This window comes from Artibeus jamaicensis, unplaced genomic scaffold (assembly GCF_021234435.1).
Source record: "Artibeus jamaicensis isolate MK-2021 breed Jamaican fruit bat unplaced genomic scaffold, CSHL_Jam_final scaffold_847, whole genome shotgun sequence".
NCBI lineage: Eukaryota > Metazoa > Chordata > Mammalia > Chiroptera > Phyllostomidae > Artibeus > Artibeus jamaicensis.
The window spans coordinates 31,181,311-31,198,773 of record NW_026522057.1 but is presented as its reverse complement, the minus strand read 5'-3'; the positions used below and the strand labels follow the sequence as shown (position 1 = coordinate 31,198,773).

The 17,463-nt window shown below is 63.2% G+C and overlaps 2 protein-coding genes across 6 annotated transcripts; one reads left to right on the top strand and one right to left on the bottom strand.

The window, feature by feature from the left end:
* Positions 1-3: 3 nt before the first annotated feature.
* Positions 4-2,381, top strand: MMP23B (matrix metallopeptidase 23B). 3 transcript variants are annotated; one of them, XM_037146976.2, is made up of 8 exons: positions 4-333; positions 657-793; positions 872-1,011; positions 1,076-1,243; positions 1,505-1,669; positions 1,770-1,880; positions 1,961-2,087; positions 2,171-2,381. In XM_037146976.2, exons 1-8 carry the CDS (start codon positions 4-6, stop codon positions 2,343-2,345), a joined length of 1,353 nt encoding a protein of 450 aa, XP_037002871.2. In that variant the 3' UTR covers positions 2,346-2,381. The 3 variants fall into 3 exon arrangements, with proteins under 3 accessions (XP_037002871.2, XP_053516486.1, XP_053516487.1); XM_053660511.1 differs by having other exon boundaries at positions 119-342; positions 657-1,011; XM_053660512.1 differs by lacking the exon at positions 1,505-1,669 and having other exon boundaries at positions 119-342; positions 657-1,011.
* A 696-nt stretch (positions 2,382-3,077) lies between these two features.
* LOC119050573 (cyclin-dependent kinase 11B) lies at positions 3,078-16,954 on the bottom strand. Of its 3 annotated transcripts, none has more exons than XM_037146980.2 (21): positions 16,875-16,954; positions 16,490-16,613; positions 15,633-15,748; positions 14,722-14,849; positions 13,898-14,036; positions 13,109-13,225; positions 9,109-9,245; positions 8,560-8,682; positions 8,362-8,457; positions 8,119-8,277; positions 7,738-7,803; positions 6,897-7,072; positions 5,958-6,048; positions 5,048-5,169; positions 4,703-4,808; positions 4,375-4,496; positions 4,197-4,304; positions 4,008-4,124; positions 3,787-3,935; positions 3,515-3,704; positions 3,078-3,424 (listed from the first exon to the last, which is right to left on the bottom strand). In XM_037146980.2, the coding sequence occupies exons 2-21, from the start codon at positions 16,598-16,600 to the stop codon at positions 3,332-3,334; spliced, it is 2,466 nt and encodes an 821-aa protein (XP_037002875.2). In that variant the 5' UTR covers positions 16,601-16,613; positions 16,875-16,954; the 3' UTR covers positions 3,078-3,331. The 3 variants fall into 3 exon arrangements, with proteins under 3 accessions (XP_037002875.2, XP_037002876.2, XP_037002877.2); XM_037146981.2 differs by having other exon boundaries at positions 6,897-7,066; XM_037146982.2 differs by lacking the exon at positions 13,109-13,225 and having other exon boundaries at positions 3,079-3,424.
* Between the last annotated feature and the right edge of the window lie 509 nt (positions 16,955-17,463).

The window sequence follows — 17,463 nt, the reverse complement described above, 5'->3', positions numbered from 1 at the left end:
AGGATGGCCAGCTGGTTCCCTTCAGGGGTGGCTGTCCCCACCCCCTGCTCCCCACCCCCACCCCGGGGCTGTAACCCGAGCTGTCTCAGCGCCTCCCCTGGCTATTCGTGCTCCTGCAGGTCCCACAGCCCAGGCACCCAGAGCCCCGACAGCAAGTCAGAGTCCATAGGAGCCATGGCCCGCGGGCCCTGCGTCTCCTGGGCGTGGTGGGGCGCCCGCGCGCCGGCCGGCGGGTTGGGGGCCCTGCTGGGCGCCCTGTGCCTGCTGCCTGTCTTGACGTTGCTGGCCCGGCTGGGGGCCCCGGCTGCCTGGCCCTCCGAGAGCGCCCCACAGGTGAGTCCGGTGAGTCCGCCCCCGCCTGCAGATGGGCGCAGGAGTCCAAGTGTCCGCGAGCCCTGGTGCCTGGTGGGATTGGGGCAGGGGGCACCCTCTGGCCCCCAGCTCCACCCACTCCACCCCGGCTTATCTTTAGTGACATTTTTTGTTTTCTGGCTGTAAAAGAGACACTCGCCGGCTTGAGGTAGAAAACCAGAAAATGCAGAAAAACCAAAAGTGGAAGTCAGTGCCTCCCCACCCCATCGGCTTCCAGCCAGGTCACTGGTGTCTGGGACTCGGGCAGCCCCGCTGCCTCCCCAGAGCACTTGCTTCCCTTGAAGGGAGATGCCACGCCCCACCCCGCGGGGGTCCCCATTACCCGGGGGCCGGGCCCGCTGCCCCACCAGGCACCCCGCAGACGCCGCTACACGCTGACCCCAGCCAGGTTGCGCTGGGACCACTTCAACCTCACCTACAGGTGCGACCCTCGCCCTGGGGGGGAGGCTGGGAGCTGCCTGGCCAGCGCCTCCTCCCCGACCTTGAGCCTCTACTCCAGGATCCTGTCCTTCCCCCGGAACCTGCTGAGCCCCAGGGAGACCCGGCAGGGCCTGGCCGCCGCCTTCCGCATGTGGAGCGAGGTGTCCCCATTCAGCTTCCGTGAGGTGGCCCCCGAGCAGCCCAGCGACCTCCGAATAGGTGGGTGCAGCGCCGCCGGCCCCCGCCCACTGCCAGGACCCCTCTGAGCCCCCTGCCTCCCCAGGCTTCTACCCGGTCAACCACACGGACTGCCTGGTGTCCGCATTGCACCACTGCTTCGACGGCCCCACGGGCGAGCTGGCCCACGCCTTCTTCCCCCCGCACGGCGGCATCCACTTTGACGACAGCGAGTACTGGGTGCTGGGCCCCACGCGCTACAGCTGGAAGAAAGGTGGGCTGGGGCGGGCGGCGTTGGGGGGGGTCACACGGGCCGGGAGAGGGAGGCTGCGAGGAGGCCACGGGAAGCCCGAAGCCCCCAACCCCCATGCCGCTGGAGAGGAGCGAGGCTGCATTCCTGGGCGCCGAGCTCACCGCCGCGGCCTGGAACGTTCTCATCGGCCTGCGGCCGCAGCCCTGCCGGCGAGCAGCCGCGGGGAGCCAGGCTGGGGGGCGGGCAGGCCAGGCCCCATGCGCTGACCGGCCGGGCCCGCAGGAGTGTGGCTCACCGACCTGGTGCACGTGGCGGCCCACGAGATCGGCCACGCGCTGGGCCTGATGCACTCGCAGCACAGCCGTGCGCTCATGCACCTCAACGCCACGCTGCGCGGCTGGAAGGCGCTGTCGCAGGACGAGCTGTGGGGGCTGCACCGGCTCTACGGTGGGTCCCTGAGGCGGGCGCCTGGACGGGCGGGTGGGCGGGCGCGCACGCGAGCGGGCCGGGGCCGGGCGGGCACTGAGGCCCGTCCGCCTTTCCGCAGGCTGCCTGGACCGGCTGTTTGTGTGCTCGTCCTGGGCGCGGAGGGGCTATTGCGACGCCCGCCGCCGGCTCATGAAGAGGCTGTGCCCCAGCAGCTGCGACTTCTGCTATGGTACGGGGTCGGGGGGACAGGGGGGTAGTGGGTGGGAGCGGGGGGGGGGCGCTGACGTAGCCCTTCCCCGCCCCCCGCAGAGTTCCCCTTTCCCACGGTGGCCGCCACTGCGCCGCCTCCCAGGACCAAAACTCGCCTGGTGCCCGAAGGCAGGAACGTGACCTTCCGCTGCGGCCAGAAGATCCTGCACAAGAAAGGCAAAGTGCAGTGAGTAACCCGCCCGCCACGGCGAGGGGGGCGGCGGGCCTGGGGCCGTGCCCAGCGCTCGCCTCTGCCTCCGCCTCCCGCAGCTGGTACAAGGACCAGGAACCGCTCGAGTTCTCCTTCCCCGGCTACCTGGCGCTGGGCGAGGCGCACCTGAGCATCATCGCCAACGCCATCAACGAGGGCACCTACACGTGCGTGGTGCGCCGGCGACAGCGCGTGCTCAGCACCTTCTCCTGGCGGGTGCGCGTGCGCAGCTGAGAGCGCAGGGCCGCCCATAAAGCGCTTTCTCTCTGACGTCTCCGCGCCCTTTCTTCGGACCGGGGGTGGGGGTGGGGCAACAAGTTTTGGGCCGTGCGGGGGGCACCTAACCCGCGCCCCGCTGGATGTCGGGAGCCTGAGGCCAGGATGCCTCATGTGCCCGGCACTGCCCCTCAGGGTGAGGGCAGTTCTTCCGGACCGAGGAGCCTTTCCCAGCCGGTCCATGGAGGGTCCACGCGCTCTGGGTTCCCTCAGGGAGGAAGGAGGGCTGAGCTGGGGGGTGGGGGTGGGCCGCGGGATGGAGTGGCCGGGAGCAGAGCTGGGGGGTTGGGCCCATGCCAGGGACCAGCTTGCCTCTGCCTGAGCCGCCCCGTCCAGTTGGAGCAGGAGCCGAGGCTGGCCGGCCACGTGGCGCGGAGGCCACACCTGGTCCTGCGTGTGGGGCCTCTAGGATCCCCGATCGTGCCCAGGGAAAGCAGGGGAAGGATGCGACAGCCTTCTGAATCCATCTCCACGGGCGGCACAGCCTCGAAGGAGGCCCACAGCTGAGCTCACATGCTCAGCTGCGGGGGCCTGGGGCAGCCCACAGCCTGGGACGGCCAGGAGGTGCCTGGGCACAAAGCCCGCTCGACTGCTGGCAATCAGGGCCACTCTCCGACCCGCAGAGCCGGGAGGTCGCGGTGGCAGAGGTTGCACTTGCTGACGCACCTGCCTTATGGGGCAGGTTTGAAAAAACACAGCTTTTCCTTCCACAAAGAGATAAGATTTAATTCTACAAATGTACAAGCCAAGATAAAATACAAACGAAATGTAGAAAACAAGACCAGCAGTCCGAGACTCGAGGTCTATTCACAGCAGCCTGGGGGGGGGTGGGCAGCATCTGTGTCCAGTCGGATCTGGACCCTGGCAGCGCCTCCAGCCCCCCGCTGTCCTGGTCCCCTCTGAGCCCCAGTCCCCGGTGTTGCTGGTGTGGGATCCACAAGGACTCAGAACTTGAGGCTGAAGCCGGGCCCTGCTGCCGAGGCCCCCTGATTGGTGGTGGTGAGGTGAAAGCCGGTCTCCTTCAGGTCGTCGTCTCCCTGGGAAGCAAGCGGTACTGTGGGCCCGGCCGGGCCAGCCCCCCCCAGGCCCCCCCCCCGGCCTTCCCTCCGGTGGCAGCCCGCCCTCACCAGCTGGCTGTAGCCCAGGCCTCCCTCCGGGGGCCTCGGGCTGGTGCCACGCTTCACCCTCTGCTGCTCGCTCTTGGCGGGCCACGTGGGGAACATGGAGGGCTCGATGGGGAGGGGCGTCTCCCGGAAATACTCATGCTTGAGGCCGTCCTCGGCGCTGACCCTCCGCCCAGGGAAGTAGGTCAGGAACCTGGGGGACAAGGCAGGTGGAGGTGGAGTCTTCTGCGGAGGGCGGGGTGGGGGGTGGGGGTGGCAGGGCCCACGGGGCTCACTTGTTCATGAGGTCGAAGCCCTGGTCTGAGAGCAGGGCCCCGAAGCGCTTGCGCAGGTTGTTGTAGGGGTGCTCGGTGAAGGTCATCTTCTTCACCGCAGGGAGCTCGTTGTAGCCGGGCCAGATCTTCTCGCTGGGGGTCCCCAGGTCCTGAGAGAGGAACGCCTCAGACGACCATGCGCGGCAGACAGCCCCCCCGCCCCCGGAGGCGCCCTGACCCACCTTAAACACTTTGTTGATCTGATCGATCTCCGACTTCCCAGGGAACAGTGGCTTCTGCGTCAGCAGCTCCCCGAAGATGCAGCCCACGGACCACATGTCCACCGCCGTGGAGTACTCCTGGGGGCGGGCACAGGCTCAGGGGCAGGTGGCGCTGAGCACGCAGGGCACCCCACACAGCTAGGGACTCACCTTGGCCCCCAGGAGCAGCTCCGGGGCGCGGTACCACAGGGTCACCACGACTGGGGTGTAGGCCTTCAGAGGGGACCCGTACTCCCGCGCCAGCCCGAAGTCCCCCACCTGTAAGGACAGGGCAGTGGTGAGCAGGCTGTGGCCGGGAGCCGGGCGCCCCCGGCGGGCCACGGCTCACCTTGAGGATGCCGGCGTGGCTGAGCAGCAGGTTGGAGGTCTTGAGGTCACGGTGCAGGATCCAGTTGTCGTGCAGGTGCTTCACGCCGCACAGCAGCTGGATCATCAGGGTCTTCACCTCCCCTGGAAGGTGAGGCACAGGGGGCAGTCACCCTGGGAACGCCCCCCACTCGGCGCCCGCACACCCACACAGTGTGCGGCGCCTGTGGTGATCCCACCGCCCCCAGGAACGACGCTGGGCTGCCTGAAAGCAAGGCTGTCCTCCTGGGGACAGAACCCATAGGCCACCTGGAGGGGACACACTCAGGGGACCACAGGGCCCGGCCCACCTGGCAGGAAAGGCTGCTTCATGGTCTCCATCAGGCTCTTGAGGTCGTGCTCCACGTAGTTCATCACGATGTAGATCTTGTCCATGTTGCTGCCCACGACGATCTCCTGGGGAACGATGGGACCGTGGGCACCCGCGCCCCTGTTCCCGCCCAGGCGGCTGTGCCCCAGCAGCCTGACACCCCAGGGCAGACGCCGGGGGACAGCAGGCACTGACTGAGAGGGACAATTCTGATGTGCCTGGCGTTTCTGGAGGCCAGACTGCATTTCTTCGATGTCTGAGAAGGAGCTGAGCCCAGGGTTCTACCTCGCCTGACCCTCTTGGGAAGCACTGGCGGGCCACCTACCCTGACGGTCACGATGTTGGGGTGCTGTGCCTTGAGAATGGTATTGATCTCCCTCAGCGACGTGATCGGGAAGCCTTCCTTCTCCTTCTCCATTTTCAGGCGCTTCAGAGCCACGATCTCATCTGCAGGCAGCGCAGAGACGGGCTGGGTCCCGGCCTCCCAAGTGCAGTAACCAGGGTGAGCCTGGGCGCTGCCGGGACCGGGGCTCGCAGACCTGGGTGCTGAGGAGCCCAGACCCTGGCCACCGAAGTACAATGTGTCCAGGCCAGCCCCGTCCTGTAGAACTGCCAGGGAGGGTCCCCCACTGTGCTCCACTAGGACCAGGGCACACGGCCGACACCTGACACCAACACTCCCCGAGTGTGCGGGCTCACACGACCTTGCTGACGCCTGAGACCCAGGTATGCACACCGGAGGTGGGGGGTTGTGACCCCCACACCATTCAGGGGCTGTCACTCAAGGCTGGTGCCCCAGCAGCTCCTGGGCCCTTGCCTGGCTGACTTCCTCCTCCCCTTGTGACAACAGGTGACATCCCTTCAACCGAACAGTAGTCTCTCGTGGTCAGGCTGACCTCTGGAGGCACCAAAGGCAATGCTCTGGGGCGTCACCCATGAGTCTGCCTGATGCTGGCTAGGCAGGCAAGGCCTCGTCCAACACCAGGCAGGGCGGCGCCCAGGACTGCAGGGGCGGTGGGCTCCCTGGCCTGAGGCTGGGGCGCAGATCCCTCTGCCCCAGTGTGGACAGGGCACCAGTGGGAAATCCAGCTGCCCTCCCCGAGTCAGCACGGGGCCGCAGGCGCCTGGGCGTGGTGGACCGGCGCGTGAGTGTGCCCGGGGACACTGCCCCTCAGGCCTCCCTGCCCCTGCCCCCATCCGCCTTTCCTCTGGGGGCCGTGTGAGACCCTACCCACCTGTCTTCTTGTCCTTTGCTCTGTAGACCACGCCGTAGGTGCCCTCCTCGATCCTGTTCAGGCACTGGAACTCCTCCACGCTCCGACAGCCCTGGGGGGGGGGGGGCGGCATGAGGTGTGACGTGACGGCAGGAGCGCACACCCCACCTGACACCCTGGGAGGGACGAGTGTTGGGGGCAGGGCAGGTGCTCTGGTCTCTGTTGTCTGCAGTGAGAGCTGCCCCTTCCAGATGAAACAAAACCGCACAGACGAGGCCGGTACCAGGCACGCCCTTCCTGCAGGCCCTGTGTGTCCTGAAGGGACCCAGGACAAGGCACCCTACACCACCAAGCCCCCAGGCCCTCCCTCTGTGTGCACCCTGCTGGGCTGCAGCCCCCCACGTGGCCCGGGGCCAGGGGCGCACCGTGGAGAAGTGCCATCTGGCAGACCTGCTAAGGAGCCAGGACAGCTCAGGCGCAGTGTGACAGCCAGAGGGAGCCCTACTGCCCCCGGAACCCGGGGTGGGCCAGCAGGCCTCGGGGCTCCAGGCAGGGCCACCAGCCATGGAAGCCAGGGAACCAGAGGCTCCTCACCCCCTCAGCACCCACCCCTTCCCAAGGGCCCTGCAGTGTCCCCACTACTGATGTCCCAGGAAGAAAACACGTGCAGACGCCCACCGCGGCCCAGGACCCCGTGCGGCCCCTGGAGGGGGGGCCCACAGCAGGAGTGACCACCAGGCCGGCCACTCACCAGGCTGCCTGCCTTCCACACATGGGGCCCCCATGGGCTTCGTGGCCGGACCCCGCCCACAAACGTGAGGGAGGCCGGCGGCCAAGCCCTTTGCAGCAGCTTTTACTGCACTCAGGTGGCAGCCCCCACCCAGCACCCGGCTTCTGCTCTCAGCCACGGGCCTGCTGAAATCAGCAGGGCAGAGCCAGCTGGGGTGGAAAGCACCTCACCTGCAGGGCGGGCAGGTACTTGGGCAGCTCTTGCTTGAGCTCGACAGGCGACAGGGCCGGGGACTCGGGCGCGAACTCCCCTTCGGTCAGGGCGCTGCTCTGTGGGGTGGCCTCGCCCACTTCTTCCTCCCCTTCTTCACTTTCTCCAGAATCTCGGTCAAAACGTGATTCTGGAACTTCCAAATTTACAGCCGGTTATGGGACCAGAAACGAACCACTGTCACAAGCCCCATCCTGCTCTGGGGTGGGGACACCAAGGTCACAAAGAGGCCACACGATGGTGACACGAGAGCTTGACAGCAGTGACATGTGAGCTGCTTCCCCAGACAGAAGGCACCGGGTCTCGCTGGCTGGGCCACGACCACCACGGGCCACTGTCCAGATGCTGGGCTTCAAGGAGAAGGCCGGGACTCTGCCCTGAGGGCACCGCCTGGCTGCCTGCAGGCCCCCTGGGCTCTGGTGTGGCCCGGGGCTCAGCCCCGAGGCTCAGCCCCGAGCTGCTGGTCACCATCCCCGTGGGCTGCGGCCGGGCCCGGGCCGGTGGACCCCGCCTCCTGTCCAGGCCCCAGTGGCACTCAGAGTGGCGTTCAGTTAGCACCGTCCCCTCGGGGGGATGCCGGGCCCCCACCGGCCCAGCGTGGTGCTCGGTGTGGCGCCCAGGTCTCAGCTCAGTCCCGGGACGTGGCCAGGATGGGAGCGCCCTGTGGTCTCTGGGGCCTGACGTGGCCCGGAGGGCAGTGTGTTTTAGTGACTGCCGCAGTCACGCTCACAGCTTTAACCAGTGTCACCGCCCCCAGGGACAGATGCGGAGAACGCCAACTACCACAGGGAGGCCTCTTACCCACGAGGATGTGGTTCTCGGTCTCTCGCTCTTCATCTTCACTCATCTCTTCTTCACTCACTTCCTCTGCAAGACAGAGCGGGCATGGGCCAGCTGTTGCCCGGCTGGGCAGCGCCGCCCAGCACGCCCCGGGGGCTGCGCCTTCCCCCATCTCAGGTGAGTCTCAGGTAGCAAGGCATTTTCAACTTGTAAGTTTTCTAAAATTAGACTTCTATTACTTATTTGTCTGTAGTTCCCAAAACTCTATCGAAATACACTGTCGCGTGCCCTGGCCAGGTAGCTCAGGGGGTCAGAGCATCACCCTGATACACCAAGGCCAGGGCACATACAGGACGAAATAAAGCAGACAGAACACACCGCCACATCCCACACTCTCCTCACCGGCTGACTGTCCAGACGCATCCTCGGAGTTGCTCCCGGTCTCCTCTTCCTCCTCTTCCTCCTCCTCCTCCTCTTCCTCCTCCTCCTCCGATTCTTCACTGCTGCTCCCCTCCTCCTCCTCCTCCTCCTCTTCCTCCTCGGACCCGGACCCTGATTCCGCTTTTGGAAGCAAATGGCAGAATGTGAGCTCCCGAGCCCTCCCTGCGTGGCGTCGCGACCGGGCCTGGCCAGGCGAGCGGCTACCTGAGGAGGACGCGGCCGAGCTGGTCCTCCTCTCGCTGTCGCTGATGTCTTGCAGGTCGGACAGCAGGTCTCTCTCTTCCACCTTCTCTTCTTTCACTGACAAAGTGGGCCACCGCACGTGGATTTGGGGGCCTATTTTAAGGATTTCCCAGCAACGACCCCCAGCACAGCAGCCCAAGCAGGTGCAGCCGGCCCTACCTGGCTTCCGGCCGTCTCCCAGCTCGAACCTCTCCCGGGGCGGCCGGGGCGGGCTGCGGGCCCAGTGGCTGGCCTTCGCTTTGTCGCCATAGTCCTCTCGCACGGTCCGGTGATGGGCAGAGACTGGCACCAGGGCAGAGCAGGACACGGCAGTGGCAGCAGCCTCCACCCCGCAGGGCCCTCCCTGTCCCCCTCACCCGCACCCCTACGAAGGGCGATGGCCCTCATGTGCACGGGGCCACACACACCTGCCAGCAGGACCCAGGGCAGAGGCCAAGAGGCTGAGGAAGGAAGGCTGTGACCTGGAGGCCATGAACCCACCCCGAGGACCAGGTGGACCCTCGGACCGTCATTACTGGTCAAAAAGAAGGGCTGGGGACCATGTCCTCAAGCCTGGGCACACCCTTGTGGGCAGCAGGGACACAGGACACTGACATGGCCACCGCACGCCAGGCCTGCGACAGCCCCCAGCCGGAGGGCCCCGGGTGCAACTCCCGGTACCGCCTCCCCTCCCGGCTTCCCGGAGCCTCCCTGGTCCAGCAAACACACCTTCCCGCCGTGCCTCCCGCTCTTTGCGCCGCTCCTCTGCGCGCCGCTCACGCTCCTTCTGCTCCCGCTGCTCCTTCTGCTGCTCCCGCAGCTTACGCTCCCGCTCCCGCTTGCGCTCCAGCTGCTCCAGGCGGTCCCTGCAGTGGACACACGCCACTTCTTCCACACACAGAACGGTCCCTCCCTCTTACCCCCAGTGCTTCCCCCCCCAAACTCGTAAACTGCCTCTTTTGACTGTTCCACCCACAGAGAGCTCTTCAGGGTCAGAACCCAGAGCAAGCAGGTCTCGAGGGCGCCGCTCCCAGGAGCAGGGCAGAACGAACGGCTGGCGCAAGCAGCGGCCCCGTCAGAAACTGTCACCCGCTGGTGCCTTCCTGTCCACCAGCTCCGAGTGCCGAGGACCAGCCAGACACACACCGCAGCACTGCCTGCACCCGCCTGCCTGCCAGGCACGTCTCCACGGCCACGGTGGGATGTGTGCAGAAAACAGCTTCAGGACCGTGTCAGTGCAGGGAACACTAGTGACCGAGGTGTGTGTGGGTCGTGGCACCACAAGGTGGCCAAAGAGTGAGACCCGACCATAGGTAACTCGCACGCCCCCTCGTTATACCACCGAACACGTGAACACGTGAAAAGAGGCGCATCCTCCTGCCCCAGAAACGCAACAGTGGGAAGGCCAGGCCTGCGGCCGCGCCACCGACCCCACTCAGACGTCACCCCAAGGGGCTGGGCAAAGGCACCTTCACTTAGTTCTGTAGGTGCGAGCCTAAGCTAGTTAAAAATACAGCTGCGGTTCACTTTACATAAGAAACCTAACAACTGACTGTAATTTTCACAAATGTGTGAAACTGTGCAACCACCACCACAGCCAGTTGTAAAACCTGCCCACTGCTGCCGGGGCCTGGCCACTCGACGGGCCACAGCGTTGCCCCCACGCACCACGGCCGTGGGTTCAATTCTCAGAGCACAGACAAGAACCAACTAACAATAGCATAAATAAATAAGCGGCGCACCACACCGACACGTCTGTCTGCCCCTCCTTCCTGTACAAGATCAGTGAGTAAACAACTGAAAAGCAGACACCTTTCTGTCGCCGGCACACTCCCTCCAGCCTGCCCACCGTGGTCGGCCCCACCCTAGACGACCTTGCTGTCTGCCTGCTCTGAGTTTTCTGGACGTTCCTCCTGCTGCTTCAGGCCGCCTGCTTTCCCCTCCCCAGTGTCTGAGGGAGGCGCCGCGTGGTTGGCCGGCCACCGCCCCTCTCGGACGCTGATGCTCAGAGCCCACACTGTGCTCTCAGTGCAGCCGTGGCTGCATCCGCGGGTTCTGACGTCACTTTCGTTCCAACTCACATCAGAACCCTCTCCATTTATTCATGGTACCTTCCTCAGGCCACAGGTTATTCAGAAATGGTTGAGGGCCCCGGCTGGTGTGGCTCAGTGGATTGAGCACGGGCCTGCGAACCAAAGGATCGCAGTTCAATTCCAGTCAGGGCATGGGCCTGGGTTACAGGCCAGAACCCAGCAGGGGACGCACGAGAGGCAACCACACATTGATATTTCTCTCCCTCTCTCCCCTTCCTCTCCCAAGATAAATAAAATCTTAAAAACAAGAAAAAAGGAAAAAAATGGTTGGGGGACTTTTCCGACTTCCTGGGGTTTCTTTCGGCTGCTGATTTTCAACTTAATTCCCTGGCGGTAAGAGGCACAGTCTGTATGAGTTCAACTCTTCTAAGCTCCAGATTTGTCGTACAGCCGAGCACGTCTTTGTCAGAGACTATCTTGGATGAGTGTATTCTGCCCCTCAGGTGGGACAGCTGGCACGTCCTTGGGTTGGTTGACAGTACTTTGCAAGTTTCCTAGAACCTTGTCGACTCCTCCTGACGCTGCAGACATATCCAGTGATAACCAGCTACCGTCTTTGCTCCACGCACCCTGGACTCTCGTAGCGCAGGTGAATGTGCACTTGTCACCGTCCTATTGTCCTGAGGTGTTTGGCTTCCTGTGACAGTCTCAGCGCCTGCCCACTCTGATGTGAAAGCAGCCACTTGAGCTCTGTGGCTGCTGTTTGCACAGCACATGTGTCCCAGCCTTTTACGTGCAGCCTGTTTCTGTCCGACTCGAGGACATTCCGCTCACAGGCAGCGTACAGTTGGATCTCATTTTCTGACAATTTTGCCCTTGTGCGGGGCACAGAGACCATTTCACCATTACCATAGTCATGGGTGTGGCAGGACTTGTGTGGTTTTTCGCTGTTCTGTCTTCTGTTTGTTCCTCTGCTTCTGCCTGTTCGGGGTTTAACCTGCACCGTTAGTGAGTAGGCAGTTCACTCCTTTGCTCCCTCTCCATGTCTGCTCTAGGGGCCGCAGGCTGCAGCCCGTCAGATTCACACGGAGTTCACCCCCATTAAACACAGAAACGGCCCCCCCCAAGCCTCTCTGCGGCCTGCACAGCAACCATGTCTACATGGTTACCGCTTCCCACAGCCGCGTGTCTTTTGGGGAAGTTCGGGTGTGAGACACACACGCTCCCAGGTTCTTCCCTGGGAACCCACCTTCCCGCCTCCAGGGCTCCTCCTCTTCCCGCAGACCTGACAGTCTGGCACTGCCTCCGACTGGCTGAAGGCCCCCGACAGCGGGCCGCTGCAGTCTGTGCGCAGGTGGGAACGCCTCGCCTCCGGCTCACTCTGGAAACCAGTTCTGCCTGACACACGATTGTTGGCCTGCAAGTTTTCTCAGCGTGACCTGGCCGGCCCCTGCTTCTTGCCTCCCCCGTGAGCGGTCAGCCACCAAGGACCGAAGCTCCTCTTGTAGGAAGATCATTTTTCTCTTGCTGCCTTTCAAGATTTCCTCTGGCTTTTACAGACTGAGTAGGATGTGACTTTGTCTCTCTGTACTTGGGGTCCATTTATCTTTTTGCAAGTGTAAGTTTTCAGTCATTATTTTGCCTTTTAGTTTTTAATTCAGTGAGTGGGGAAGGGCAGCAGGGAGGGAAACAGCGATGTGAGAGGGAGACAGTGGCGGGCGGCCTCCAGACTGACCCCGCGGCCCAGGCTGGTGCCCTGATCGGGAACTGCTGCTGTGACCTTCCGGTGTGGAGGACGATGCCCAGCCAAGGGAGCCACACCGGCCGAGGCTCAGCCCTCATTTCATGCACGTCTCTGCGCCCCTGCCCTCTCCTCTCCTGGGACTGCTACCACGTGGACGCTGTCCTACAGATCTGAGGCTCTGTCCGTTTTCATCCCATCTTTTTCTTCTTTGTTCTCCAGAAAGCACAATTTCCATTGCCCCACCTTCAACTCCTGGCTTCCAGGTCTTTTCTGAAGCCGAGCCTTTCCTAAAACTGGACACTCATGTCCTACTGGTGCTGCCCCCTACTCCTTAACAGGAGTCCTACTTTCTCAGTTCTTTGTCCATCTCGATATTTTTTGTTGAAAACTGGACACTTTAGGAAACGTAGCAACTATGGGTTCCAATTTTCCCTCTTGGCTGTCGCTGTTTTAACAACCCGCCGGGCTAAACCTGCCTCCCTCGTCGAGTGTGGCCAGTGCGGCCGTTTCCCGCGTCCCTTTTCATTTTCCAGCCTGGTGCCCTTGGGGTCGGTCTCACAGCTGCGCGGCCAGCCCACAGTGGACACTCAGTGCAGCGGAGCAGACACGCGTGCTTCCCACGCCGGCTGCACACTCGGACGCCACGGGGGCAGCGTGCACCTCCCGGAGGTCTCCGACCTTCGCCTCCTGGCCTCAGCCCCTCCCACACCCCCTGCGACCCCAGAGCTCTTCTCACGTGGCTTCCTCAGACCCCGTCTCGTGCAGCCCTGGCCGTGGGAGATGTGAGCACCTTCTCCACAGCAGGCCACCCCCCACGCTTTCTCTGCAAATGACCCCACACACTGCGGGGCCTGGTGTTCCCACATGTCCACGTCCCGTCGCCCTGGACCAGAGGACAGGGCTGGGGCTACCAGACACTCTCTCCTGGGAACTGGAGCCCACCAAGAGGCACCTGCAAACGAAGCCTGGTGTCCCAGCTCCTGGGCTCTTCTCAAGGCCTTGGGATTTCCTGTTACTTTTCCCAGAACTGGTCTGTTTCTCTGTGACCCAGAGAACTCTAACACCGTATCTGGAACAGAACGCAGAGACGGCGCTGAGTGAAGAGTTGCTGATCCCCGCACCAGTCTTCTCCTGAGCACTGTGCCAGCATCTGCACGGGGCACGAGGCCGACCGCCTCGTGGACACGCCCCTCTTTACCGTGGCCTGGACACAGCACAGCACTGCAGGTCCCGCCACAGGACACTTCCCTGCGGAGTCCAGCTCAGAGGCCCCTGTTCCTCCTCTTCACCTGTTGTCAGCCGACAGGTCTGGGAAGTAAATCCCTCCCTTCGCCGCCTCCCCCCCCCACTGTCCCGAGTCTGGCACGAACCGCCACACCTCCTGTCTGAACTTCCGAGTCCAGCCCCCCGCACCCCAGCCAGGAGCCGCCCTTCACGCCCACGGCACACTCACACAGGGTCTCCGGCGTGAGTCAGGCTGTGCTCAGTCTGGCTGCTGAGGGGCTTCCCCACCCGCAAGATGGGGAAGAGGTGGAAACCCAGATTTCCGTTCCCTTCACTATTTCCGCTCACTCGGTTCACACCCAATCCTGGCTTCCAAATGCAGTGAAAGCGCCCTGCCTCCGGGACCACCCCGCGGGAGGGCCCCTCCCGTACCATGTCTGCTCCACGCGGCGTGTCCCCACTGTGCGATGGGACGCTGCCACCAGGCGCGGTCAGGACCCCGACCACCCGCCCTCACCTCTCCCTCCTGGAGTGCTCCCTGGCCATCTCCCTCCGCTTCTGCCTCTCCCACTCCCGGCGCGCCTTGTCCTGCTCCTCTCGGTGCCGCTTCCGGCGCTCGTGCTCCCTCTCCTTCTCCTTGGCTCTGGCGTGCTTGCCTGGCGAGGGGGAGACGTGTCACGCAGGAAACAGACATGCAAACCCTTCGCTTAGAGACACCCAGCAAGGGACAAATGTTTAACGATTTGGAGAAACACTTGTGGTTTTGTGGCAAAAAGAAGATAAACACATAAAACTAAGACAGTGAGCCTCCTACTAACGAAAGGACAAAACAAGGTGATTATCACTATATGGTAAAGGTGGGGCTTTCCACCTTAAAAGTTCCCTGTAGCCAGCTCTGACCGGGTATTCCTTTCCTAAGTTTTAGGAAATCACCATTCATAAAAAACAGGAGACAAAGTCTAGCTCCTTTGCGTGGGATTCTCCATGTACCCTAAAGCGAGGCCAGTCCAATCAGACTTCCCCAGGCCCGGCACCCCGGAGCGCGAAGCCACTATGAGGATCAAGCACCGCGCTCGCGGTCAGAGCGAGCCGGCACTGAAGAGTGACTCTCCCCTACTCCGGGGAAGGCAGGCAACTCTGTGAACAGTCTGCCTGAATAAGACAACTGTCACGACAGGAAAAAGCAAAAAAAGAAATAGCTACTCAGAATAATTTACTTATGCTTTCAGCTAAGATTTTACTTCCTCTTCCTTTCCCACTGTTTCCAGAGAAGGTGAAAGACCAAGACCTAGGAGCAGACAGCACGGGGACAGGGCAGAAAGCAAACGTGGGCTCCCGTACCCCCTTCCGCAGAGTGGCTGCGGTGCCGGCGCTTCTCTTTCCTCTTCTCGTCCTTCCTGTGGTGGGCCTTCTCTTTCCGGGACATCTGCTGGGGCGGTTTGATGGCTAAGGAGTCGTCCTCCTCTCCTCTGGAACGAGACACAGCAGCGCCGAGTTGGGCGGGAGAAAGCCCCTCAGGGGTGTCAGGGTGCAGTGGGCTCTCTCCAGTGGGAGGGTGCAGGGCTCCAGTCACGGAGAGAGCAGGGTCTGAACCAGCATTTAGGAGACTCTGTTCGTTGTGACACTGGTGGCAAGACTGTCGGTTCAGCATTCACGAGTAGGGACAGCGTGAGTGAGGAACCACCATGGCACACGAAATGTAAACGCCTGAGGACACTGGGGTGACGCATGTGTGCGGTATCTTGCCTGCGGTAACCACGTCATGTGTGTGTAAAACCTCGTCAAGTGCACATTGTAAATACGTGCAGTTTGTCACTTGTGCCTCAATGAAGCTGTTTTTAACAAAAAAATCCCAGCGTTTTAATCAAATCAAGTGACCTGAAAAGGTGACTCAACAATACTTCAAGTAACTGCATGGCCAAAATCCCAGGGGAAGGCACACGATGGCTTTTCCACCCAACGCACGGCCCTCTGTGCGGAGAGGAAACTAGTGCACAGAGACCAGGCCCAGGCCCTCTGTGGGGTCTACCCGGGCTGCGGCGGCCCTCCTCGTGGGCAGAGAACTTGGACAGCGACTGCGCTGACCCCCGCAAACACCCGGTGGGGGCGCACGCACACAGAGCAGCCCGACCACGGAGGCACAACCACAAAGGCAGGAAACACACAGGCCCTGGATCAGGGACCCCGAGTCCTGCCTGGCAGCTCTCCCACCGTGCCCTGAGCAGGCCCAGGCCCCCGCCAGCACCCCTCACCTGTCCTCCATGGAGTCCTCGCGGCGGTAGGGCGAGTTCCTGATGGTGATCTCCATGCGGTGGTCCCTCAGCTCCCCCTCCTCCAGGGAGTCCCGCTTGGAGTCCCTGTCATCAGACTGGGAGGCGCGCAGGAAGTCACTCCCCTGGCGGGGCCCGGCGTCTTTGTGGACAGGGAAATCCTCCCAGCGTCCCCAAGCAAACTTTCGTATACACTTCGTGGGGTTTATAAAAAGGTCTGTTAAAAATCTCTATCCTTAAAAACACAGAAAGCTCCCATTCAAATCCCGCGAACGTTAAAATGAGACGCTCGGTCCCTCAGCGCCTGTGACGAGGCGCGGAGGACTGCGGTCGTTCCGCAGACACAGCGGGGCCTGAAAGCGCACCTCCTACAGAAAGCTTCCCGCGCCGCTCTCACTACCGGGGCCTGCGCCTCCGCGACCACGCTGGGCCCTCCTGCCAACGCCCTCACCGAGTGGCCAACTGGCCGAGTGGACCGGGCGGCGGTCCTGGCAGGACGGACGCGACCCAAGGAAGTGGCTAAAACAGCCACTTGCAGCCCAACTCCCGCTGCGCTACCCCGCCCCCCGCGTCCGAAACGGCGCCTGGGGGACACCGGCGACGAAACGGGGAGAGTCGGCCCAAGTGCACCGTGCACCGCGGGTGCCCAGGCCCGGCCCGGCGCTACCGACGGTCCTGGGCGCGGACTGATATGTGAGCGCTTTTGCTGGGTTCTAGAATAGGTGCTGGGCTCACCTGCGACACCTGCAAGTACAAAAGAACTTCACCGAAGACGCGCTGTGCTAACGGGGAAACAAGGGCAAAGACACTAATCCCCGTACTTAAAAACCAGGGCTTACATTTTTTAAGCGCTTTATCTCTGCTTTCTCCTCTTGCTCCTTGCGGCGTTTCTTTTCTTGAAGAATTTCATCTAAAGTTTTCACTTTCCAAGAGTCCTTTTCATCACCCATTTGAGTTCGAACACTGCAAACCGAGAGAACCGAGGCTGCGTCGGGGACGACGCCCTGGGTCCGCGATCCGCGAGCGCACGGCCACCGGCCAGCGCGTCTCCGCCCCCGGCCGCGGGCCCGGGTTCGCGCGGCTCAGCCGCACTCAGCCGGGGAGGGTCCGGAGCGGTTGGATCCGGCAGCGTCGGGGCCCGCCGCCTCCTTAACCCCGAGCCCCACGCGGGCAAGACGGGACGGAGGAGACGCGTCTCAGCCGAGGAAACCGCCTGCTACTCACCCCTGCGCCGCCGCCGCCGCGGGTCCCGGAGTCTGAGGAGAAACAGCGCCCGGCGCGCCTGGAGCGTCGTTACTTCCTGCGTCGGCGCGGGACGATGACGTGGACGCCACTCATAGCTGGGGTTCCTGCCCCGCGTAGAAATGATGCTGGCGCGAGCTCTGTGCGTCACTTCCGGCCTCGTCGCCTGGTGACGAATTCCGCCGCTAACCGGATGCGGTTGGGGTTATTGCCGCCCCTCTTCCGCCCACGACGTTAGGGCCACCCCGGAGACCTCGGAGCCCACCGGTCGGCCCGCGGGGCCGGTGCCCCGGTTCCCCTTTGGAGGCGAGGCTGCCCTGCCCTGCGTCCCGCAGGGGGCAGGGCGGAAGGCCGCCGAGGCTCGATTCCCGAGCAGGGCGCTGGCCTGGGTTGCGGTTCGGTCCCGTATGGAGGCGTGAGAGAGGCAGCGGATCAAAGTTTCTCGACCTCCTTCTACCTCCTTTCCCCTCGGCCTAAAACATAAAAGTAAAAATTTTTAAAGGGAATAGCCCAGTTGGCAGCATCGTTGCGCAGGCCCCGCGTCCCCCCTCCCCCGTCGTCCGCGGGTCTC